The sequence below is a fragment of the Stegostoma tigrinum genome, chromosome 1 (genome assembly GCF_030684315.1).
Source record: "Stegostoma tigrinum isolate sSteTig4 chromosome 1, sSteTig4.hap1, whole genome shotgun sequence".
NCBI classification, from domain to species: domain Eukaryota; kingdom Metazoa; phylum Chordata; class Chondrichthyes; order Orectolobiformes; family Stegostomatidae; genus Stegostoma; species Stegostoma tigrinum.
The window spans coordinates 3,272,047-3,297,131 of NC_081354.1; the positions used below are offsets into that span (position 1 = coordinate 3,272,047).

The 25,085-nt window shown below is 45.5% G+C and overlaps 1 protein-coding gene across 1 annotated transcript; it reads right to left on the reverse strand.

Annotated features, from left to right (window-relative positions):
• Nucleotides 1-53: 53 nt before the first annotated feature.
• LOC125460863 (proepiregulin-like) lies at nucleotides 54-18,365 on the reverse strand. The gene is made up of 5 exons (XM_048549044.2): nucleotides 18,252-18,365; nucleotides 10,614-10,700; nucleotides 8,525-8,648; nucleotides 6,692-6,838; nucleotides 54-4,398 (listed from the first exon to the last, which is right to left on the reverse strand). Exons 1-5 carry the CDS (start codon nucleotides 18,277-18,279, stop codon nucleotides 4,260-4,262), a joined length of 525 nt encoding a protein of 174 aa, XP_048405001.1. The 5' UTR covers nucleotides 18,280-18,365; the 3' UTR covers nucleotides 54-4,259.
• Between the last annotated feature and the right edge of the window lie 6,720 nt (nucleotides 18,366-25,085).

A 25,085-nucleotide genomic window follows, 5' to 3' on the forward strand; every position in this document is an offset into this window, starting at 1 on the left:
ATTACAACAAAAAAACTGTACATAGATTGATTCAATTTCTATAATCATAATAAAGAGAGTTTTAATGTTCATATCATACACTTTACTAATGTTTACAATAAATTAGGTGGAATAGTTTTGGTTGTGCAAGACTTTATGCTCTTCCATTGAATTAACAGAATGTCACTTTGATTATACAGTGTTGATGAATCTTGCAGACAGGAATACCAATGATGCAGTGTGGAAGTTAAATGATTTAATGTTTTAAAAAAAAAATCAGGAAATATTCCTGTCACACTACAAGATCCATGCAGCAGCTGACGATCTTTGAAAGGTGAGCCTAGGCCTGGAGAAACTCTATAGTTTCTTCCAGCCTCACCATCCTCTCACATGTTAATAAATTGCTCAGTGACCGAGGAAGGAGTGTACTGGGCACAGGTTCATTGAGATCTCACATGTCCTCAGCTCTGCTCCCCCCAGCACACAAATAGCTTGACTCAATATAAGCTGTCAGAATGGAAACACAGGAACACACAGCAACTGTCTTTATTTGAGTCCAAACGTCCCACTTTCATACCAGTGAGGGGGTGGGATTGAGTTTGATTGGGGTTTATATTTCCCAAAAATGCTGAATGTTATTAGCAACCTGTTGAGTTCTGACCCTTCCCCTTGCGGGATGGGAGCCTGGTTGGCATTTTAAAGCATGTTGTCAAAGATCAGGTTTAACCTGCTCCGCAGGTATTTAACTGAGGTCAGCCTGGCTTCTCCGTACTGGGGATAACTGGCAGCTACAGCAGGGTGAGGGCAGGCAGAGAGGAGTATTCCTCGCAGGGTACGTGGAGCAGGAATGGTCCCTGACAACGCCCCACAACACTCCGGATCCAGGCCACCAACCTTGGCTGTCTCTCTCCTTTGCCTCAAGCCCACCTTAACTCCAACTGGAAGCAATGCACTAACAGATTACTTCGCAATTCGAGATAGAAAACTAAAAGATCCCCAAGAAGATCTGGACTTGAAGGTAAGGCAGTGACAAAGGAAGGCACTAGAACTAGGATGGCAATGTGAGCTATTCAAGTTAATGAAGAGACACTGTTAAACACTGGTGATTGCTTTAGAGACAGGTGTTAGGCAGTTTCTCATACACCTGTGACAGAATGATGTTAAGTCTTTGATTCCGCCCATCAGTAGTCTAGTTAGAGAGAATGACAGCCATATGATCTGAATATCTCCACCTCTCTGATCTTCAAGATGCACATCCTGTGTTGCAATTGGCAACCAGATCTGAAGTGATCCTTCAAGCCAACTCACATCACACTAACCTGAGAATTATAACCAAGCAACTCCTCCTTTAGTTCCCTCAGTGCCCACAGCAATGTCATATTTATATACAAACTAGGAGCAGGCCATTCAGCCCCTCGAGTCTGCCCAACAATTCAATAAGATCAAGGCTGATCGGATTGAGCCCTCCAGTCTACGTTCTCACCTCTCCATGACAACACTGACCTCTTGTTGATCAGGAGTCTATCTACCTCAGCTTTCAAAATATTCTGTAACTCCATGTAGTCAGTAGTCTCTGAGAAACAATAAAAAAAACTCAGCACCAAAATATATCCATAAATATCAACTAAGATTTAAAGCACCACAGTTAAAAATTCTTTTTGGCAACAATAATCGAAGAGATCAGATATGATCCTCCAGTGTACAAGATCCAAGGCGGCGAATGTTATTACTTAGAAAAGTAGGAACAGGAGGAGGCCATTCAGCCCATCAGGTTCACCCTCTCGATCAATATGGCCATGATTGATAGAACACTTCAGTGCCTTTTATCCGATTCATCCCTATAGCTCTATACGCCAGTGGGAATCACAAATCTATCAATATCTTAAACATACTCAAAGACAGAACCTCCACAATCCTCTGTTCTGAGATATTAGAATGACCGCAGCTTAAAAATATTGCATACATTTTGCCATAATTGCAACTTTACTCCAGTCTTTAGATCGAAACAGCTTCATTATTTGCACAGTATTGTGTTTTAAGTTGATTTTTCAGTCATTCAGCCCAGTGTAGGTCACACCATAGCACCACAATGGCACTGGGAATTGTTATTATTCGCTCCAATTAGATCTAGTGAACAGCTTATACCAGCAATAACATATGATTTAGGAGAATGCCTACACTGAGTCTACACTGGCATTTAATAAGATTATGGCTGATCCGGTCTGATCCTTCTACTCTTTGGCTCCAAATCAGTCAAGAAAATATTGATTGTTGCTCCAAGTTCAATGCACCACAAACAAGTGAAACACATTGTTTGGCTGTTTCAGTAATCGTTGGGTGAATTACACTGGTTCAGAGTCTGGATCAGAGACTGATTTACAAACTCTCTAATGCTGATTAACCCATGATCCGAGAAAATGTAGCTCCCCAACAGAAACATCAATTACAAAACTGCGCCTTTATAATTAGAGGATGGTACAACATAGAGGGAAACCAGTCAGCCAACATCAGTGTGCCAGCTCTTTGGAAGAGTTATGCTATTAGACCCATTCTCCTGCTCTTTCCCAAAACTTGTTAACTTTTATCCATTTCCCTTTAGATTGAACATGCACGCAACTATTCTTTCAGCAGCACATGCCCAATTCCAAAAGAAACATTCTCCACCTCTCCTCTGGTTCTTTGGTCAATCACTTCAAACCTACGTCTCTCTACCACCAGAAACAATTTTCTGTTTGATTTGTGAAGATACTTTAACACCGTGGAAATCTAATGAAACCCCCTTCATTGAGGTCCCTGAGCATTGGTACTGCTCTAGTAAATCCCCTGTGGTAGATCTTCATTACTCCCGGAATCATGGTGTCCAGACATTAGACAATACCCAACTGAGATCAACACAATGTTTAACAAACTCTGGCAGAAGTTACTTCATTTTATACTTCATGTCACTCTTTATAAAGGCCAGGATCCTGTAGTTATTTTGACCAACCTGTACAGAAATGCTATGACACATCTCTGGAGCAGGTGGGACTTGAACCCAGACAATTGGGCCCAGAAGAAGGGACTCTACCACTGCGCCGCAAGAGCGCTTCCGGGTTCCACCATGTTCTTTTAACAGTCTCCTCAACTTGTCCTTTCAGCGCCAAAGATTTAAGCAAAGATCCCCCTGTTCCTATGTCCTCTTTAAAACTGTCCAGTTAGTTTATATTTTCTATAGTCATTTCCTCTATAACGTTGTAAATACATACATCATATTTAATTTCTTAAATGTTAATATTAATTATTCTGCAGAGATAATGGAGTTGTATTTGAGGTCTGTTTTTGGCTCACACTGAAATCCTGAAACTTTCAGCCAAAAGAAATACACACAGATCCAGGTCAAACTGAAAACTCCAAATTCTGAATCCCTGATTCAGGTCAGTTAACGAAACATTGCCCTCTGCTGGAGTTCAAGGCAATTTGTCTATTATTTTCAAGAAACAATACATCATAAATATCTAGCTGCAAATAACTATTATAATTGAGATAATAGGAACTGCAGATGCTGGAGAATCCAGGATAGCAAGGTGTAGAGCTGGATGAACACAGCAGGCCAAGCAGCATCTTAGGAATAGGAAAGCTGATGTTTCGGGCCTAGATAAATGAACTTGTCACAAAATAAGGAAAGGAGACTGATCTATGGTAAATTTTGAGATAAAACCCAAGTCCTTCAGGAAACCATTCCAAACATAAAAGTACTCTGATCTTTGTGCACTGAAAATGAAGCTGACATTTAGAGAAGTTAGTTAACTGTTGCAGTGAAATATTGATGTATTTTTGATAGTTTCGGCTTGTTCACGCATCCCAGACCAATTTCAGCCCAGTAAAAGGGGGTATTGCTTAGTGTTCTTGCTCCTCTTTTAAAGCAACCATTGTGTAAGTGTAATAAAGGGAAGTAATGATGTTGGCACATGTACATGTCCCTCCACCCTCCTACTGTCACTGAATAACACCTTGGCTCAAACAAAGAACAAGAACTTGGATGAGCTGTTTCATTCAAGCAGATAGATCTTCAAGATAGGAGGGGAATGGACAAGATCATCCAAGAGATCTCGAAGAAGTCAACTTCTTCATGAGAAATGGGCTGACAACACATTTCGGAAACAAAGGGCTAGTTTTTACAGTAATCCAAATGGTGTCTTGGGGATAAAGATACTGACACATCTGCAGCTGAAACTAGCCCAAAATCCCACATCTTTTGTTTTAGTGTGTTTATGTTACATTCTTCAAGTTACTGGTTGTATTTAGCAGTGAAGCAAGTTGTGAAATGTTCCATTCGGAGGTGATGAGTCCTGCCCCAAGAACAACTCTTTAGGCTCGGTTTTGATTGGATCTGTCTCTCTAGTGTTTTGTGACTGATGTTTAGATCTGTTCTTCCTAAACCTGTAAATTTAAAAAAAGTCTGGTAACATATTATATATTCAGTAAGGAACCTGTGCTTGCAAGCAATCATGATGTCAGTGTGCAGTGATTGAGTGAGGTGGAGGCAAGATCTGAGAGAAAACCTTTTCACATCAATTGTCAAATAGAAAAAATTTGGCAGGAGGTTCTGCTGAATCATTATACGTTATTGGCTGCAGCACTGCCATCAGTTCTGTGTGTAATTCCGTGTCAAGGCTGGGGGAGATTTACTGAAAATAGTTCCAGGTCTGAGGGACTTTGATTAAATGAAAAGACTCAAGAAACTGGGATTGTTCTTCTTGAAGCAGAGAATGTTGAGGACAGGTTCACTACCAATGAGAGACAAATGGAAGAAAGCATAGAGAATAGGAGTGGGTATAGGCCATTCAGCCCTTCGGGCCTGCTGCTCCATTCAATAGGGTCGTGGCTGATCATCCAACTCAGCCCCCTGTTTCCACTTTTTCCCCCCAACACCCTTTAATCCCTTTAGCCCTAAAAACTGTATCCACCTCCTTCTTGAAAGCATGCAATGTTTTTGCCTCAAACGCTTCCTCTGACTCAGAATTCCACCACTCTCTGGGTGAAGACATTTCTCCTACTCTCAATCCTAAAAGGATTACCTCATATCCTAGACTGCGACCCCAGTTCTAGCCTCCCTGATCATCGGGAACATGCTTCCTGTGTTAGCCGTGTCTCATCCCATTAAAACTTTAACCGTCTCTATGAGGTGCCCTTCATTTTTCTAAACTCCAATGAGTATAGTCCCAACCGGATCCAATCTCCCTTCATACATCAGTCCAACCATCCCTGGAAGGTTGTATTTGGGTCCCATCTGATCAGCAGAATTAAGAAAAAGAGGGACATTATTTTAAAATTAGAATCAGGCTGTTCAGGCCTGAAATCAGGAAAGACAATTTCAGCACAAAGGAAAGCAGAAATCTGGAGCTTTCTTCTCAAAATGTTCGCACCACTTGAGTTTCTATACACAGGTACGTACTGTTCAGGAAGGGTATCAGGAGATGAGGATCAACAGATGTGTAAATTGATTTGAAATCAGCAATGAATCATAAGGATAGCAGGGCAGGTGTGAGACCTGAATGCTCCATTTCCTGATTCTAATATCTTCCTGTTCACCTGGGCCACATGTAGGAATCAGCCCTACCATTAATGTGAATCTTAATTGACGTGAATGTTAATCTGAGGCCTATATACAATACCAACAAATGCTAAATAGTTTTCTGGTCATTATTTTTAATTAATTTCTTAGCAAAGGTCCATCACAGGCTGGGTCAACTCTTACTGCCCATCCCTAAGTGCCCTCCAGGGGCGATAGTGAGCTGCCTTATTGAACTGCTACAGTCCTCCTGCTTTGGGTTGACCCGCAATGCCCTTAGGAAGGGAATGCCAGGATTCTGACCCAGCGACACTGAAGGCATGGGCGATATATTTCCAAGTCAGGAGGGTGAGTGACTTGGAGGGGAACTTGCAGGGGGTGGTGTTCACATGTATCTGCTGCCCTTGTCCTTCTGGGTGGTGGATGTCATAGATTATGGAACAATGAGGACAAAAGTCAGAGCCATCCCTTCTAAGCGCTGTGCAATTCAAAGACGGTAAAAGCGTGAATAAAATGCAAGCATCAAAAATATTAGCTCAGTGCACCAGCTTTGTGAGCATGGCTTTACACGCAAAGATATGATCCAGATGCTACAATTAGAATTTTCATCCACAGAACCAGACACTATCAATATCAGATAATGACAGGAGAAATCTAACCAGGAATTCAAAGAAAATTCCTTCAGCCAGAGAGTGATGAGAATGCATACGACAATAAATCAGAATGTGGGACATGATCTCACAGGGAATAGTTGAGGTGAATAAATTTTGAGATGTTAAAAGTATCAAGGGATGATGGAAAGCAAGAGAGGGCATGGTAGTGAGATAGAGAATGAGCCATAATCACACGGAGAGGCAGAGCAGCCCCGAAGGGCCAAATGGCCTACTCTTGCTCCTATTTTCTAAAAGTCTATGACTAATGTAGATATATTCAAGGGGAAACTAGCTATTGATATGGGGTAGAATGCAGAAAAAAGGTATATTGATAGGGTGGGATAAAGGGTGAAAAGGAGGTCATATAGCATGCAAACACTACTTCTGACAAGGACCTACATATGTGCTGCAAATCTTGTGTAATTCTACAACTTTTCTCTTTGTACAATTAAATAAAGCAAGGGATTGCCATGCTTTAGATGTTGAAGACTGGGCAGTCAATAAATACCTCATGTAGATCAAGTACGAGACAATCAGCAGGCCCACGGCAGCAAGGAATGTTAGAGCCACTGTCAATGCCACATCTTGTTTGCTCATTGGCTGCTGGACCAGTTCGAAGTGCATGCACCTAGCACCACTGTATCCTTTTGTGCACCTGAAGGAGTAAAATTGTAGAATTAACTACAAGGTCTTCCTCACACCCACCACCAACTCACCAGAGAAATCCTTGGTTCCATTCCTCAGTACTAATGCAGATGGGTGCAGTTAATTCCTGGTTCATCTTGCTTCTATGTGCATAAGCGTCTTGTGCCTCTAGAGGTATTTTAACACAATAAGTGCAAAATCGGAAATCTTGGGACCATTCCCATGGAGCTTTGTGAATGGCTAGTTAAAATTTTTGCAACAAGCCTCACTCTAGTTCCGAGGAAATGTTGAAAGTGACCAGTATTTTGAAACAGTCAAATGTGACAACCTCTTTGGATTCTCTATTCCCTGAATATTACAATTTTTACACGGCTGGGTTATATAGTGCCAACTGTTTGCATATAGAGAGGATTTTATTCCAAATTCAGGCGACATGGATGGAAATGAGAAGCATCCCAGGGGTTTAGTGCGGCTTATGTTGCACGACATCTGCTTTCAAAACATGCTTATACAGGATCGGTACAAATTACAGATCCCGCAGTCTCCAACTTTTCTCACTTCACCAGGTTATGAAATGCTGGCTCAGAGAAGGCTGGATTTGTGAAACTCAGGAATCTTCAAAGTGCACGGCTTGAGCACATTTGTGATTCCCATCAGTGGGTGGAGAGACTTTCTGGAAACTTTAGGTATGTCACAGTCCTGTATGTGTCTAAGACAGCATCCTGTTAGACAAGAACAGAGGTTATGAATTTCAATCTAAGATTGTCATGTGTCTGTCTACCCTGTTTCAGTTGTGTCACATTCTTACGCTACTTCACCTGAAGGTGACCCTTTGTGTTGCCTGCCTCTGGGGAATGCTGCAGAGTATGAAGGAGTGTTGTTGAATAAAACAATGTTGTTGCTGGGAAACACTTGGTATTGGTGCATTGGGCATTAAGATCACCAAAATGCCAGTCTATGACTGACCTGCCTCTCGGTTGTCATTTTAACGCAGAAACATAGAAGATAGGTGCAGGAGTAGGCTGTCAGCCCCTCGAGCCTGCACCCCCATTTAATATGATCATGGCTGATCTTGCAATCCCAGTATCCCATTCCCGCCCTCTCCCTGTACCCCTTGATCCCTTTAGCCACAAGGGCCATGTCCAGCTCCCTCCTGAATATATTTAATGAACTGGCCCCAACAGCTTCCTGTGGGAGAGAATTCCACAGGTTCACAACTTCCTGAGTAAAGGGGCCTTCCCTTATCTCAGTCCTGATTGGTCTAACCCTTCTTCTTAGGCTGTGACCCCTTGTTCTGGAATTCCATAGCACTGGGAATGGTCTTCCTGCATCCAGCCTGTCCAACCTCATGAGGATTTTATGTGTTTCAATGAAATCCTCCCTCATTCTACTAAATTCCAGCGAGTACAAGCCCAATGGATCCAATCTTTCTCAATATGCTGGTTCTGCCATCCCAGGAATCAGTCTGGTGATTCGCAGGACTCCCTCAACAGCAGGAGTGTCCTTCCCCAGACCAGGAGACCAAAACCGCACACAATACTCAAGGTGTGGCCTCATCAAGGTCTAAAGTATTAACTTTGCTGATTTGAATTTTTCCCCTCCCATGTGTTTCACAGCAGCTGCACATACCATTCAGCACGAGTGAGTAATCGCTGAGAGGAATTAGACACATTCATTGTGCTTCACAGTTCCTCACCTGCAGTAGTGTATGTTTTCGTGTGGAATGTACACACAGTCTCCATTAAGACAATAATTTTCCATGGAGAGAGGACACTTTGATTGCTTCACCTCAGGGGTTGGAGAAGCTGGAACTGGCGCCTCTGTGATAAAGAATAAGCTTTAATGACATAGCAAAGTTAAAATAAAATATCCTTAATATCTGAAATTACATTAGAGGTTTAAAACATGGACTTAAGGAAAAAGTCAAAGCAAAACACAAGCATCATTAAACTACCGAGATACTTTTTATTTCCACCTAGCGGGTCTGAAATTGTAACAAAATCCTCTTTTTCTTTAATGCAATTTGTCCTGTTTAAGCCAGCAGTCTATAAAAAAATTTCAATATTCAAGCAACAGAGAGTTTGGAGGCGTTGCTGCATTTGACTATTCCAAAATAGTACTTACATTCAATATTGCCAAGAAACAAGCATGGGCTTGTTGCACAGATTTCAATAGGTCACTCAAACCAGTTCAGGGAGGCAGTTGAAGTCAGAGACCGTAAGGCAGTGTGTAAAGGAGAGAGAGAGAGAGAGAGAGAGAGAGAGAGAGAGACGGAGACGTAGTCCATAGTAATCAGTGCTACTGTTGCACTGTTGAGAAGGGGCTGAACTACACCATTCCTGTGTGTTCGGGTTCTGGAAAATGCCCCAAGGAAGTTCTGGGACTGAATTGGTACAGCCCAGCAAGATTAAAGCTCAGGAAAAACATCCAGGGGCTTTGTGTCACCCATTGGTGACACCAATTGCCTGTGAAGACCTGGCGTTGTACGCGTGAGCAAGGGCTGGGGGGCAATTTCTGAATCCAAGGAAACACTGATCGTAGAAAAGAAGGTGAAATTCCAGAATATGAGCAGTCATTTAAGCAGATGTTGACGGAGTGGATCCTGAGGAACTTTCAAGGCCAGGAGATCGAAAACAAAGAATCATGGTTCCTTGTGAAGGTTTTAATTAGGTTTGGTGCCACATAATGTCACTGACACCTGCGAGCTGCTGGGAAATCCATAGGATCTTTCTTGACGCTCTTGACAATCTGATGTGCTCCGTCACAGTGAGTTACCTCTGGTTATTTGTGGATGTTACAGCACACGTTGTGTGTATAGATATTACTATTATAACATTGTATTGTAAAATTTAGTGTTGCTTATTCCAAACCATGAACCTTTTCATAAGTACGGGGATTTCGTACTTTGTCCACTTTAAAGAAACATAACTGGTATGTCAACAGATGGGGATATAAATTCTTTTTAATTCATTCATTCATGGGATTTGGGCAACGCTGGCTTGGCTAGCATTTATTGCCCATCCCTAAGTGCCCAAAAGGAAGTTAAGTATCAACTACATTGCAGTCAGCCTGGAGTCACATGTAGGCCAGACCAGGTAAGGATGGCAATTTCCTTCCCTAAAGGGCATTCATGAACCAGATGGGCTTTTCTTAACAATTGGCGATGGTTTCATGGTCATCATTAGACTATTAATTCCAGACTTTTATTGAATTCAAATTCCATCATCTGCCTGGGTCCCCAGAACATTCCCTGAGTCTCTGGGTTAACAGCCTAGCAATAAACCACTAGGCCATCACCTCATCTGGTCCAAAATTACAACAGAAATGCAGCAGGAGGTGGCATAGAGCAGGCTCCCACACCTTGGAAGAGGTAATGTTAAATGATTTGATTTACTGAGGGATTGTTATTAGCAGGGACACTAGGAAGAATTCCCTGTTCTTCTTCAAACACAAAGACTATGGGCTCTAAAGCAGGCTCCTAGGGCCCACATCAAGTGTGCCATCCCAAACACAGCACACCCTACAATCAAACAAAGAACTGCAGATGCTGGAAATCTGAAATAAAAACAAAGTGCTGGGGAAACTCAGCAGGTCCGGCAGCATCTGTAGAGGGAGAAACAGAGTTAATGTTTCAAGCCCCAGTGACTGTTCTTCAGAACTGAAGAGAGAGACAGCCAATCAGATAGAGCACATGTTTGCAATGGATCCTTCTCTCAAACTAACCTGCATGGAGACAAATTGGATACGGAACAAAGTGTAAATAGGTGGCAATAGAAGTACTTTACCTGTGTTGTTGCATTGACCAGTCAGCTGTCCGGGAGCACATCTTGGAATGACTGTTCCAGCATCACACAAGTGATACAGACAAAACACTGTTGACAAAAAAATAGACAAGATTTGTCAAGATCAAGGGTGACTAGGTGAACTTATTTTGAGATTATCCCAGATTGTTTCTTTCTGAATTACACAGTCCAGACAGTGGCCATTCGGCCCATTGTGCCTGTCTCAAACCTTTCAAACATCTCCTCAACATTCCCACACTCAAATCCTCCCTTTCTATCCTTTCCCAGCAATTATTCCATTTCCCTTCTGAAAGTTATTACTGAATCTCCTCCCTGTCAGGCAGCAGGTTCCCGGCTACAGTAACTGACCGCATTAAAATAATTCTCCTTGCTCCCCTACTCCAGTTCATTTGCCAAGTCAACAAAACACTACGGGGCCTGAACCCACCGTGAACTTTCTCAGGTTTGGCGGAGCAGCATTTCGAGGCAAGGCTGAAAGCACGCTCCCACGACAGACATAAGATTTGAAAGTTACTAAACAATCAGAATTGCCTGAGGTGACAGTCCCAGCTCTGTGCTGACGTGATATAAACTATTTGCATACTAACAGGCTGTGTACGTTTGGCTGAAAATGATTAAGCCCTTGAGATAATAAGATCTTCGAGTTTCTAAAACACATCAGTTGCAGGAGAAAGTCAGGCATCTCAATGTTGGTTAATTCCAGTACACCCTTTCAGCTTGCTCAACTTCTAGGAAATATCCTTTCATCTTTCACTCAAAAACTGCACTTCATTAAATCTGACTGACGAGAGGGTGAAGTCAAAATGGTTATGCTTGCAGAGCTCAGCTCCCAGTGAAACAAATCATGATTGGAAATTCATTTTCCTTTTCAGATCCCCAATGGCTTCCCCTATCTCTGTCAGCCCCGCCAGCCCCTACACCCCCTCCCTATCTCTGTCACCCCCTCAATACCCCTACACCCCCTCCCTGTCTCTGTCACCCCCTCCAGCCCCCTACACCCCCTCCCTGTCTCTGTAATCCCCTCCAGCCCCTCCACCCTTCCCTATCTCTGTAACCCCCTCCAGCCCCTACATTCCCTCCCTATCTCTGTAACCCCCTCCAGACCCCTACATTCCCTCCCTATCTCTGTAACCCCCTCCAGACCCCTACACCCGCTCCCTATCTCTGTCACCCCCTCCAGCCCCCTACACCCCCTCCCTGTCTCTGTCACCCCCTCAAGCCCACTTCACCCCCTCCCTGTCTCTGTCACCCCCTCCAGCCCCCTTCACCCCCTCCCTGTCTCTGTCACCCCCTCCAGCCCCTACACCCCCTCCCTGTCTCTGTCACCCCCTCAAGCCCCCTACACCCCCTCCCTGTCTCTGTCACCCCCTCCAGCCCCTACACCCCCTCCCTATCTCTGTCACCCCCTCCAGCCCCCTACACCTCCTCCCTATCTCTGTCACCCCCTCCAGCCCCTACACCCCCTCCCTGTCTCTGTCACCTCCTCCAGACTCGACGATCCACATGTGCATCAACAGTATTAAATAGCGCAACTGTGTGCATGCACGCTGGGATTTCAACCACTCACCTACCCCACCTCTCTTCCTTCTATCAGACTCTGCTTAAAATACCCACTTCTGCCATTCTTCTGGCAACTGCACTAACAGCTTTTCCTAAAGCTCAGATTCAAAATGTGCTTTACAATGTTTCATTGTATGTTTTAATAAAGTCACAAATAGGTGTTCTTATTGTGAGACCCTCCGACAGTGTCACACTCCCTCAGCAACGACCCTCCGACAGTGCGGCGCCCCCTCTGGCACTGACCCTCCGACAGTGCGGCACCCGCTCCGGCACTGACCCTCCGACAGTGCGGCGCCCGCTCCGGCACTGACCCTCCGACAGTGCGGCGCCCCCTCCGGCACTGACCCTCCGACAGTGCGGCGCCCCCTCCGGCACTGACCCTCCGACAGTGCGGCGCTCCCTCCGGCACTGACCCTCCGACAGTGCGGCGCTCCCTCCGGCACTGACCCTCCGACAGTGCGGCGCCCCCTCCGGCACTGACCCTCCGACAGTGCGGCGCTCCCTCCGGCACTGACCCTCCGACAGTGCGGCGCTCCCTCAGCACTGACCCTCCGACAGTGCGGCGCCCCCTCAGCACTGACCCTCCGACAGTGCGGCGCCCCCTCCGGCACTGACCCTCCGACAGTGCGGCGCTCCCTCGGCATTGCAATGGGACTATCAGGCTGAAACGTTTAAAATTGTGTGGTAATGTGAATCTTTAACCCCTCCCCCCCCTCATTTCCGGTAAGATGGAGACCCAGAGCTCCCCTTGTCAGGGGACAGTTGCAGGTTTACATTGCTCAGCCTTTTTGAAAATTTCTGTCTGCCATCACCCTGCATAACCAAATTGTAATTTTCACATCCCACAAGCTTTTTGCAGTCATTTGCTGGGTTCTGTCACAATTTAGATGGATATTCAGTGAAACCAGTATGTGGTTACCTTCCAGCACCAACTCTTTACTGGATAGTGTGGCGAGGAAATAGCTCCTCAGCTGTGGGTAGCTTCAGGATTCGGCATTTATGCCTCTGTAGCTACTGAGCTAGCCAGCACTCAGCGTTAAGGTTCCACCAGGTGAGGCCATTCACCAGTCGGCGATACCCTGAGACCTGGAGTGAATGTCTGTCAATGAGAACTGCTCTCATGCTGCAGTGAGGGAACAGTCCAGCCAACTGGGCTTTGCCAGATTTTAGATTTCACATGAGCCTCCTTTCTCTTACCCAATCAGTCTAACGCTTACTGCCTTCTATGGCTGTCCATTGAACGAAGGGTTAAATTCTACAATGCCTGGGATTGACAGCCTAATCCATGGAATGTGATCAACAATAATCCCAACCTTTTCTGCTCAACCTGTCAATACACACGGCTGGAGAATGTGAGATTGAATTTTGGTCTGATAGCTCAGGCAGGAATACCACCATTGCACAAGAACAGCCCTTCTAAGCACTATCATTTTCAACCTTACACATGTTTCCTGAATCAACCTGTTCAGGAGGAGGGCAGACTTGAACCTGGCTCTCCTAGTTTAGGGGTAGGAACACTGCCAGTGTGCCACAGAAGTCCTTCTTGCCCACTTATGTTATAATCATTAACTCTCAATTGCTTGTGTTCAGTTCAGATCTGAGCCCGTTGTTGTGTTGTTTGTTGAAGGTTGTAAATGTTTCACCATGGGTGCGGCTCTGCATTCCACAAACACCTTGCTGAAACAAAAATGCAGCATTTTTCCCTTCACATCTTACAAGTAGCAACAAAACTGTTGCATAGAGCGTGGTCAACAAAGGCTTGGGAGTTTCATTCTTGCCTTCTAATGCCCTGCTCTGGGATTTTCTTGTTTTTTATTCTTGCCTGAGATTTGGCCCAGCTGATGTTTGTCCATCCCTAATTTCCCCATTGAACTGAGTGTCTCGCTCAGCCATTTCAGAGGGCAGTTAGGAGATAACCACATGGCAGTGGGTCTGGATTCATGCAGTGAGATTGGTTCAGCTCAGTTGGCTGGATGGTTGGTTTGCAAAAACAGTGTAATGCTAACAGCGTGGGTTCAATTTCCATCACCAGCTGAGGTTGCCATGAAGGACTCTCCTTCTCAATCTCCCCCCTCGCCTGAAGCATGGTGACCTTCGGGTTAAACCACCACCCGTTGTCTCCTTCTCCTGAGAGAACAGCCCTATAGTCAAGTGAAACTCACACAGATCAGGTAAAGTGGCAGATTCCTTTCCTCGAGGACATTCGTGACCCACTTGGGTTTTGACAACTATCAATGATAGGTTCAGGGTCACAGTTACTGAAGTTATGGTCCAGATTTGATTAATACTGTGCTGATCCATGGTTCTCTGGGTTACTAGCTCAATGACATTACCATGACACATCATCTCACTATTTCCTATTGAATGTTAGCTTGACACTATCCCCGAACTTACACTGATTAGCATTCACCTCAGTTGCTTTTATCAATCACCTTAAAACCATGACCTCTGGCTTCCAACCCTCTGAAAGCAGTCTGTCCCCATCAAAATCTTTCATGACTTTGAGCACTCTATTAAATTTCCTCTTAACCTTCTCCGCCTGAAGCAGCAAAGCATTGTTTCTCCAGTCACTCAGTGGAACTGAAGTCACTTACGTCTGGGACCAATGAAGTAAAAGTAGGAATTGGAGGAGGCCACCAGCCAATAAGAGATTGCAAAGGGCATCAGCCAATGGGGGTTTGATGCTGACACCAACCAATGAGGAATTAGGAAAGGTAACAAGCCAGTGGGGGAATTGGGGATGATACTGGGAAATGGGCAAACTGAGAAGGGTACCAGCCAATGGGGGTTTGGGAAGACGAGCTGCTGGTACGCACAGAATACAAACACCCATGTACTTCAAAACTCAGTGTCTCAAAGCCAACGGAAAACTCCAATCAAATGTCAACAGTCTTTCACCAGAATTGGAAGCAAGAGAAGGAGATGTGGTGAACAAAAAAAGAATGTCCATGATAGACCAGGATCAGTTATCATGAAGGACAGACGGGCCTGGGAATGGAACAAGATGGGTTTGGAGGAGGTGGAAATAGCAAGTGCAGGTTAAAAAAAAAGAGTGGTGATTATGATCGGACATTGTTGCACTCAGTGTTCGATCTGGAAGTTGTTAAATTGAAACAGGAGTAGCTGCTGCTCTGGTTTAGATGGAGGATATAGATCAGGGGTTTTGCAATTGGATGGAACAAATAGATTTTGCAATTGACTGAATAAATGAGTCATGCAACTGAATGGCAACGTAACTGATGGAGGCTTCTATTTAAGGCTAAGTAGCTCACACCAGGTACACATTGCTGTGCAAAATGCTTCATAAATCTAAAAGAAAACAATCTTGAGTCCAGAGAGATCTGAAGAAAGATCTGGATGGAACAGTAAACGTAGCAATAGCAGTGCTAACACAAAGCAGTCAAGAGCTGCAGGTATGAATAGAGTTCAGGAATATTTGGCCCAGTTCACCAGAAGTCATTGAGGGGTTTGGCAGCACATGGGACAAAGCAGAGCTAGAACATTGTAAGCAAAGTTGATCACCATTTCACAAGGTAATGTACACATATTGAAGAGAGAGTGGAAAAAACATTAATCCTCATGGTAAAATGACTAGGTTATGGGGAAAAGATCTCAAAACTACTCTCTCAAAGGAAGGTAGCTAAGGGGAGCACTTATCAGCATTTACAAAATATGAAATAAGATAAACAATATTATTTCAAATGAATTGAAAGCATGAAGTGACAAAGGTCATCCACTTGAAACATTAGCTCTCTCCCTGTCTGCAAAACGTCCTCCTCTCCACAGACACTGCCTCCCTGCTGGGTATTTCAACATTTTTTGGGGCTTTTTGTTGTGGTTGAGATTTCCAATATGTGCAATATTCTGATTTTGCATTGAAGCAGCTATGAAATTGCATTTAACTAGCACCTTCCACAACTTCAGGATGTCCCAAAGTGCGGAGAGTAAAGCTGATCATTTTTGTGGTGAATTTAAGCCTTGCCTTTTCAGCGTTCCTGTCACTATTAAGTCCCTCATTTTAGTAGTGCTGGAAACTTGAAATCTGAAACAATGTAAGAAAATGATTATGGGGGGAAAAAAAAAGCAAAAATTCAAATTGAAGTAAATTATTGATGCAACAACAACAATTCACATTTAAATAGCTCATTTAATGCCGTAAAATATCCACAGTCATTGAACAGGGGAATTTTCAGGCTAAAAAAAAAGATATAAACCACAGGAAGAACATTAGGACAGGTGACCAAATGTAAAACAAAGACATTCACAGGAGCAACTTGAAGAAAGAGAGTGAAGGTGAGAGCCGGAGGTGTTTAGGGAGGGAATTGTGGATCTTAAACAGCTCAGACATCTGAAGGAAATTGAGGTGCTACAAATTATAAGGAGAGTCTGGGACATTTCTTTTTCGCTGAAATGTAAGAGGTTGAGAGGTGACCTTATAGATCATAGAATCCCGACAGTGTGGAAACAGGCCCTTCAGCCCAACAAGTCTACGCTGATCTCAGAGCATCCCACCCAGACCCATCCCTCTATAACCCACCTAATCTACACACCCCTGAACACTATGGGCAATTTAGCATGGCCAAACTGCTCCTGAGATGCTGCTTGGCCTGCTGTGTTCATCCAGCTCCTTACTTTATTATCTTGGATTCTCCAGCATCTGCAGTTCCCATTATCTCTCTGCCTACCCTGCACATCTTTGGGCTGTGTCATGAGAAGTCTTCCACATTGAATGTCATTCCTTGACTCATAAACTAAAAGCCACTGGATTCCTTGGTTTAACATACACAGCACCTACATTACTTCTTTGCTTTGGAGCATGAGGACAGTGGCCTCCAGGGAATACATACATACCACTGGCACATGCTTATAAAATAGTGAGGGGCATTGATAAGATGAATAACAGATGTCATTTCCCTGGGGTGGGGGTTTCAAGATTAGGGGCATATTGTTAAGGTGAGGGGAGAAAAGATTTAAAAATGACACAAGGCACGATTCTTGTTTATGCAGAGGGTGGTTCATGTGTGGAATGAACTGCCAGAGGAACTGGTGAGAGTGGGTACAGTTACCATGTTTAAAAGACATTTGGATAAGTCCATGAATAGGAAATGTTTGGAGGGATCATGGGATAAACGCAGGCAGATTTGGGATTATGGACGGCATGGACAGGTTCGACCGAAGGGTCTGCTTCCATGCTGTTTGACTCTGTGACACTAAGAGCCAGAATTAGAGGAAGGTAACCAGCATCTGCAGTTCCCATCATCTTTAATCCCGAGGGAATTGTGCACTGTTGGAGATGCTATCTTTTGAATAAGTCAGTGCACCGTGGATGTGCCTGCTGTCTGGGATGAACGTTCAAAATGCTGGGGGCTATTGCAGGGAGGGGGGAATATAGTCAGCACATCTATCCCTGACCCACCATCGCCAAATCCGACCCAGCCCCTGATCACATTCACGCTGTGGGAGCTTACTGCGCACAAATCGGTTGCTGCGTTTGGAACTCTCCAGTTGCAACAATACTTTCAAAGACCTTCCTTGTCAAGGGTCCAGAGAGGCGCTAGATAAATGCAAAGACTTCCCCCCCCCCCCTATTTCTCTGTGACAGCAGAGGGGATTATAAACTTTAAACTCTGGATTACATGAACATGCCCCCCTCAGTCTTCTCCCGGGCGAATATATCCGCGTTTATGGTGGGGCTGCGCCAAACAGACACGGGATCGCCCGAAATTGTGAAATGTGAGATAGAGATGGATCCTAACCGTCCGGCGACCCCCTCCCTCCCCAACCGACAGGGATCCCCTCTCCAGAGAATACCTTCTTATGGAAACCCTTTCGTTATTCTGGTTTAGAATTTTCTTTTTAAATGGCGAGGGAAATGGAAAGCGATTCGGGCCGGGACCTCTCCCTCACAATGCCAAACATGCCTCCATCCAGCAGCCTAGCCCTCTCCCCCAGCCACAGAGTGGGCAGAGAGAGAGCCCCATTCCCCCAGGGAACACCAGGCAGTCCATGCCAGCCCGTACCAACCCAGCCCCCCTCACACAGCCCACTCTCAGCCCTTACCTGGGAGAAGGAGCATGCTGGTGGCCATGGGCAGGAGGAGAGACGCAGACAGTGCTAGGTTCCTGAAGCACTACACTACACAGGGAGAGTACCTGGCCCGGGTGCAGTCCTCCCTGCCCTGCCCACTTTTATTTGCCAGGTATTTGCATGCAGATAGTTAACGCCGGAAATTGCTACATCGGTAAACATTCTGAGTGTAATCTTCATGTCTGTACTATGGAAATTGCTTATTTCCTTCACGTGTGCCAAACAAACAGCGTGCACCTTACTCGGGAATGGTAAAGCCTAAACATTGCTGGACTTCTGACGTGGGGACCGAACTCGCAGCCAGGATTGCTCACGGAATTACCCGGAGCTGCTCGTCAAACCTAGTCCCGTTTGGCCCATATCCCTCTAAACCCTTCAAAAACCACGTCCAGCGCATCAAGCCGTACATGTTCAAACCGAAGAAAACACAGCCGACTCTGAAAGGATTTACTTCCGATGTGCAAAACAGAAACAAACCAACTGAATACGGTTGTATTCACGTAGCCATCGTGTGGGAGTGTGGGGAACAAGGTCAGAAATCACACCACACCAGGTCAGAGTCCGAGAGGTTTATTTGAAAACACAAGCTTTGGTAACCTCGCTCCTTCCTCAGGTGTTAGTGAGAGACCAAGTACCAGACACAGAATTTATAAGAGATAATGGGAACTGCAGATGCTGGAGAATCCAAGATAATAAACTGTGAGGCTGGATGAACACAGCAGGCCAAGCAGCATCTCAGGAGCACAAAAGCTGACGTTTCGGGCCATCAGAGACCTGATGAAGGGTCTAGGCCGGAAACGTCAGCTTTTGTGCTCCTGAGATGCTGCTGGGCCTGCTGTGTTCATCCAGCCTCACATTTTATTATCACAGAATTTATAAGCACAGGATCAAAGGCTCTCTCTCTCTGGACCATGGCTTGAGAGGAATTTGGGGATTTGCATATACATGTTAATCAGTTAAACTTTCTAACTGATTAAAGATTTAACAGCATCTTAGGTTTGCTTAGTACATCCTCATCAGTGATGTCACCCTTATAAATGTTATGTCTGATGCTCTCTCTCTCATTAACACCTGAAGAAGGACTGAAGCTCCAAAAGCTACTGTTTACACATAAACCAATTGGACAATAGCCTGGTCTGGTGTGATTTCTGACCATATTTATATAGCGCCTTTACTGCAGCAAAGCATTTCACAGGATTCATTCAGCCATTATTAGGGCAGGTGACAAAAACATTAGCTCTGTGGATTGAGAAGTTACTGGAGGGAATTCCATAGCCACAAAGGTCAAAGATCTGCACAGCACAAAAACAGACTCTTGGGTCCAACTCATCCCTGCTGACCAGATATCCTAAATTAACCTAGTCCAGTTTGGCCCATATCCCTGTAAACCCTTCCTATTCATATACCCATCCAGATGCCTTTTAAATGTTGTAATTGTACCAGCCTTCACCACTTCCTCTGGCAGCTCATTCCATACACACACCACCCTCTGCATGAAAAAGTTGCCTCCTAGGTCCCACTTATCATCTTTCCCCTCTCACCTTAAATCTTTCCCATCTAGCTTTGGGTTCTCCCACCCTGGGGAAAAGACCTTGGCTGTTCACCATGTCTATGCCCCTCTCGATTTTATAAACTTCTATAAGGTCATCCCTCAGCCTCCGATACTCCAGGGAAAATAACGCCAGCCTATCCAGCCTCTCCCTGTAGCTCAAACCCTCCAACCCTGGCAACATCCTTGAAAATCTTTTCTGAACCATTTCAAGTTTCACAACATCCTTCCTATAGCACGGAGACCAGAATTTCATGCAATACTTTAAAAAGTGGCCTAACCAATGTCCTGTACAGCTGCAATACGACCTCCCAATTCCTATACTCAACGCACTGACCAATAAAGGCACATAACTTCTTTACTGTTCTACCTGGAACTCCACTTTCCAGGAACTTTGAACCTGCACTCTAAGGTCTCTGTTAGGCAGCACTCCGCAGGACCATACAATTAAGCGTATAAGTCTGGCCCTAGGCTTAGGGACCAGGCCACCGAAGGAACATCTATCAACGGGGGAGTGCTGACATTAAGAAGCTTAAGTAGATCTAAAGGAGTATAGGGTGTAGACAGCTGTGGAACCAGAGGAGGTGACAGAGACAGGGAGGGGGTGTAGGGGCTGGAGGAGGTGACCGAGACAGGGAGGGGGTGTAGGGGCTGGAGGAGGTGACAGAGACAAGGAGGGGGTGTAGGGGCTGGAGGAGGTGACAGAGATAGGGAGGGGGTGTAGGGGCTAGAGGAGGTGACAGAGACAGGGAGGGGGTGTAGGGGCTGGAGGAGGTGACAGAGACAGGGAAGGGGTGCAGGGGCTGGAGTAAGTGACTGAGATGGGGAGGGTGTGTAGGGGCTGGAGGAGGTGACAGAGATAGGGATGGGGTGTCGGGGCTGGAGGGGGTGACAGAGATAGGGAGGGGGTGTAGGGGCTGGAGGAAGTGGCTGAGATGGGGAGGGTGTGTAGGGGCTGGACGAGGTTACAGAGATAGGGAGGGGGTGTAGGGGCTGGAGGAGGTGACAGAGATAGGGAGGGGGTGTAGGGGCTGGAGGAGGTGACAGAGATAGGGAGAATGAGAATTTTGAAGTCTTGACTCTGCTACATGCTGAGTCCATATTAAGCAGCATAGAAGAGAGTGAAGAGGTTCCTTATTCCAAATGGATGTTTACAGATTTCATTCTCGCCAAGCTATTAATCATGCCTGTAAAAGAAAACATTTTCTGCTCCTTTGTGATGAATATCCTCAGACTTTGAGTGAAATGAATATTTTTTTCACAAGAAATAATTCTGGTGAGTGTGTATCTCAGTGTTTGTAACCTTTCCCCTAAACGTCCATGTATAATATGTTCTGAGCCATAGCATGGCCCTTCCCCTGTGAGCCAGGACAGTGTGTGTTGCCTGATTGGTGTGTCACTGGCCAGGGCTCTGTCTCTCCTCAGCTCAGTCCCACTCCAGGGACCTGGGCAGCCAATTGAAGCGGAGACTTTGTGCCGAACTGAGGGGGCTTTGTACTGGTTAGCACTTTTGTCTTTTACGCCTGTTAAGTACCACCCTGTTCTCTAGAAGAACCCTCCTCCCTGCCATTTCAGTGAACCCCCTCCCCAATCTGGTGAGGCTTGCCATAAGGCTGCAGTGCTGTGAGTGGACCACGGGTCTCGGCCACCCACCCAGCCACTTTGGATCCTGCCTCAGGTAAACCAGCTGAGCTGGTCTCTCTGCTGGGCTCTGTCTCTGTGGGAGAGAATTCTAAAATTGCCACCACCACACTTTACTCGCAAACACGTTTTCTCATTTCGTCCCTGAAAGCTCTAACTCCAGTGTGTCAGTGAATTTTCTTGTCCCCAGACTCTTCCACCAGAGGAAATGTTTTTTCTCTATACGTCCCATCCATTTCCCTAACATCTTTCTTTTAATCAATTATGGGATGCGGGTATCACTGGCTGGCCAGCATTTGTTGTTCATCCCTAGTTGACCCTTGGGAAGACGGTGGCGAGCTGCCTTTTTGAACCTCTTCAGTTCTTGGAGTATACCCCCAGAGAACACACAATGCTGTTGAGGAAGACTTTGCAAGTCTTGACCCAATGATGGTGAAGGAACAGTGACATAGTTCGCGTTCCTTCAGGATCACTGGGTCAAGTCCTGGAATTCCTTCCTTAAGGGCAGTGTGGGTCAACCCACAGCACATGGACTGCAATGGTTCAAGAAGGCAGTACACCCCCACCTTCTCAAAGGGGAAGGGTAATAAATGCTGGGGCCAGCCAATGACACCCACATCAAAATTTACAGCACTTGCCAAATGGTTTACATTGAACAAAGAATAAGTTAAAGGGTTAATGGAATGTTCGCATTTATCCCAATTGAGCTGTTTTAGAGATTGGAAGTTCTCTTGCATTTATTCCATACTCCAGCTGTGTTCAGTTTTGTGTGCTCTGAGCTCTGTTTCTTGGGGAGGGTGTTCCAGGGAGTGCAGCACAGATTGGCAGCTGGGGCTAAAAGGGTCAAGTTGTGAGGGCAGGTTATTGTGTGCTATCCTGTTAAACCCAGGGAGATTCAAGGATTTGAGAAAAAGAAGCTGTCTCATCTGATGGGAGATCCCAGAACAAGGGACAAAGCCTTCAGACCCAAACCAGCCAACTCAGGGGTGATGTCCGGAAGACCTTGCTCACACAAATGAGAACAGAAATCTGGAACTCTCTCCCCATTTAACCTGAAGATCAATAACCACATGGTGGAGAAACTCAGCGGGACTGGCAGCAGCTGTGGTGAGAGAAACGGACTTAATGTTTTGAGTCCAGTGACCCTTCTTCAAAACTGATCACATCTGGGCAACAGTAATATTTACCCTGAGTACAGGGGTTGGGGGTTGGGGGCAAGTGGGTATGTAGTTGGTGACAGAGGCCAGAGAGACAGAGACAGAAAGACAAAGAAAAGTAGGCAGACAAAGTGACTGTTGATGGTAAGCCAGGGAAGCTGAGAAGCTGGAAGCACATGATGGAGGTAGAGATTGAGCACGAGCACTGACCGAGAATAAGCTACTTCTGTGCAGTACATTCTACACAAAGAGTTCCCTCTTATCTCAGATAAATTCAAAACAGACAAGAGACATTTCTAGGTGTAGGTTTTTTTTGTCACGTAGATTGGAAGTGTGGACGAATCTGTATATTTCCTTTGTAATGATAAGAAATGAGAAACAAAACACAACAAGGAGCAGCAGGAACATCAACAGGAAACACACGGGATAATGTTATAGTGGCTGTATATAGTGACTGATCACATCATCACCACCTTCTCTGGAATCCCCTCGGGTTGGGGGGGGTGGGGGGGTGACGATAACCTGCTTCCACAGTGGGGTTGGGGGGTTTTGTTGTGGTGGAATGGACCACTTGTGGAGTGGCAGACAGCCCCTGGGGGTTTGGGCAGGTTGGTTACAGATGGTGTTTGAGAGGGTGGGGGAGTGATCACTCTTCCGTCCACTCTTTCTGCTGATTGGCCCCTGCCTCCGCGTGATCCACTCACTGATTGGATGCTGCAACTTGTCCAGTTTGTGGGTTTTAGGGTCAGTCCCTCCCATGTGTTGGAGCTGTTTCTTCCACTGGACCCTTTTTGGGAAATACAGGAGGTTGCACATGACGTTTGGCATTCCCACTCCTCCAGAAGAACCTTTCTTCCGAATCCTCAATGACTGGATTCTTATGGAGTTGCTCCATATTGTTGTCTTGCTCCTTAGCATGTTCAATCTACAAACGTGGACCTGGCCAGGGTGACTCAGTGGAGGAATGCCGGCCTATAACTCAGGAGACTTTGGGTTCAAGTCCCCTACAAGGCTTTAGCCAGAACCTAAGCTGGAACTCCAGTGAAATAGCGTCCCTTAGCTCCTGGTCCTAATGACCCTGTCAGATGAGCATAAAAGATCCCACGGCACTATTTTGAGGGAGAGTAGAGAAGTTCTTCCTAGCCTCTTGACCAATAACTATCTCCCCAACAAATACTCAAAACAAATGACCTCGCTGTTTATTATCTTTCAGTTTGTGGGATCTTGCTGTGCTTAGATTGGGCAGCTGCATTTCTGGCATAACAATAGTGACTACACTTCCAAAAGCACTTCAGTGGCTGTGATTGTGAAAGATGCAATGCAAAGGCAGATCTATTTTTGTTTCAATTTAATTCCCTGTGAGCAGATTAACCCCACCAGCAGTAGTTGGGCAGGAGCTGAGTGCCCAGAAAGATCCTGATTTTCATATGTTCATTTCAATTGATTCCCAGTAAAACCCCAGGGCTCTGCTTGCACCCCCTCGTGTGCTTGTGCTGGGTCTGCACACTGGGGGTAGGAGATTGGAAGATTTCCCCTCAGCTTCAAGTTTCATCCTCAAACGCCAGAGACTGGCGGTGAAAACGTAAGGTATTTCTAAACTTTAGGAGAGAGAGCCACAGTGGATCCATTTGTCAGAGACAGTACAATCACAACAATGACCTCTGGTGACCCTAATGGGTCAATTCATGCTGCGACACATTCCTAAACACTTCGGAGGAGTGGAATCAGATGCAGGCAACAGGAGCTGAACAAACAAGGAAATAGTTCAGGTGGGGAAATACCTTCAGTCGAAAGGATGAGCAAAAGAAGAATCTAGGGGTTGAGGGAGGGTAGAGATGTGTGGTCATTTACAACCTGAGGAAGCAGCTGCCATTTGTGGCGAAGCCTCACATGTCAGAGCGGCATGACAGTGTTTGAGGGGACAATGTGTCAATCATCCAAAGGCTAGAGGGCAGACAACAAGGAAATGGGAGGGGGGGTTGTTAACAGAGGCAGCTCCCCTCGGGGGATAAGACAGGTGATTGTTTGAGGCCTCCCTCGGCATCATCAGAAATCGAAAGGGAAAGCTTTGTAAGGGCGCTGAGTGTGAGCAGTGTGTACCATGCTCACGTTCCAGCACTCTCTGCAGCTAGGTCATTGACCCTGTCAGATGGACAGAAGGGCCTGTTTCCATGCTGTATGACCCAATGATCTACACTACCAAGAGGTAACGTTTGCATGGTTCAAAAAGCAGGGGTGTGGGACTAATTGGACAGTTCCTTCTAGGAGTCAGTATAACAATGATGGGCCGAATAGCCTCCTCCTGCGCTGTCCATAAATCACCCCAGATTGTAATGTAGCAAATGATCAAAGGGAAGACCGAAGAACACACACAGCTGGTAGTAAAAAGAAGATCTCTCTGTTGACCTGTGGCTCAAGCCCAGATCAGTTCTGCATGTCATGCCAGAAAGGAGCTTAATG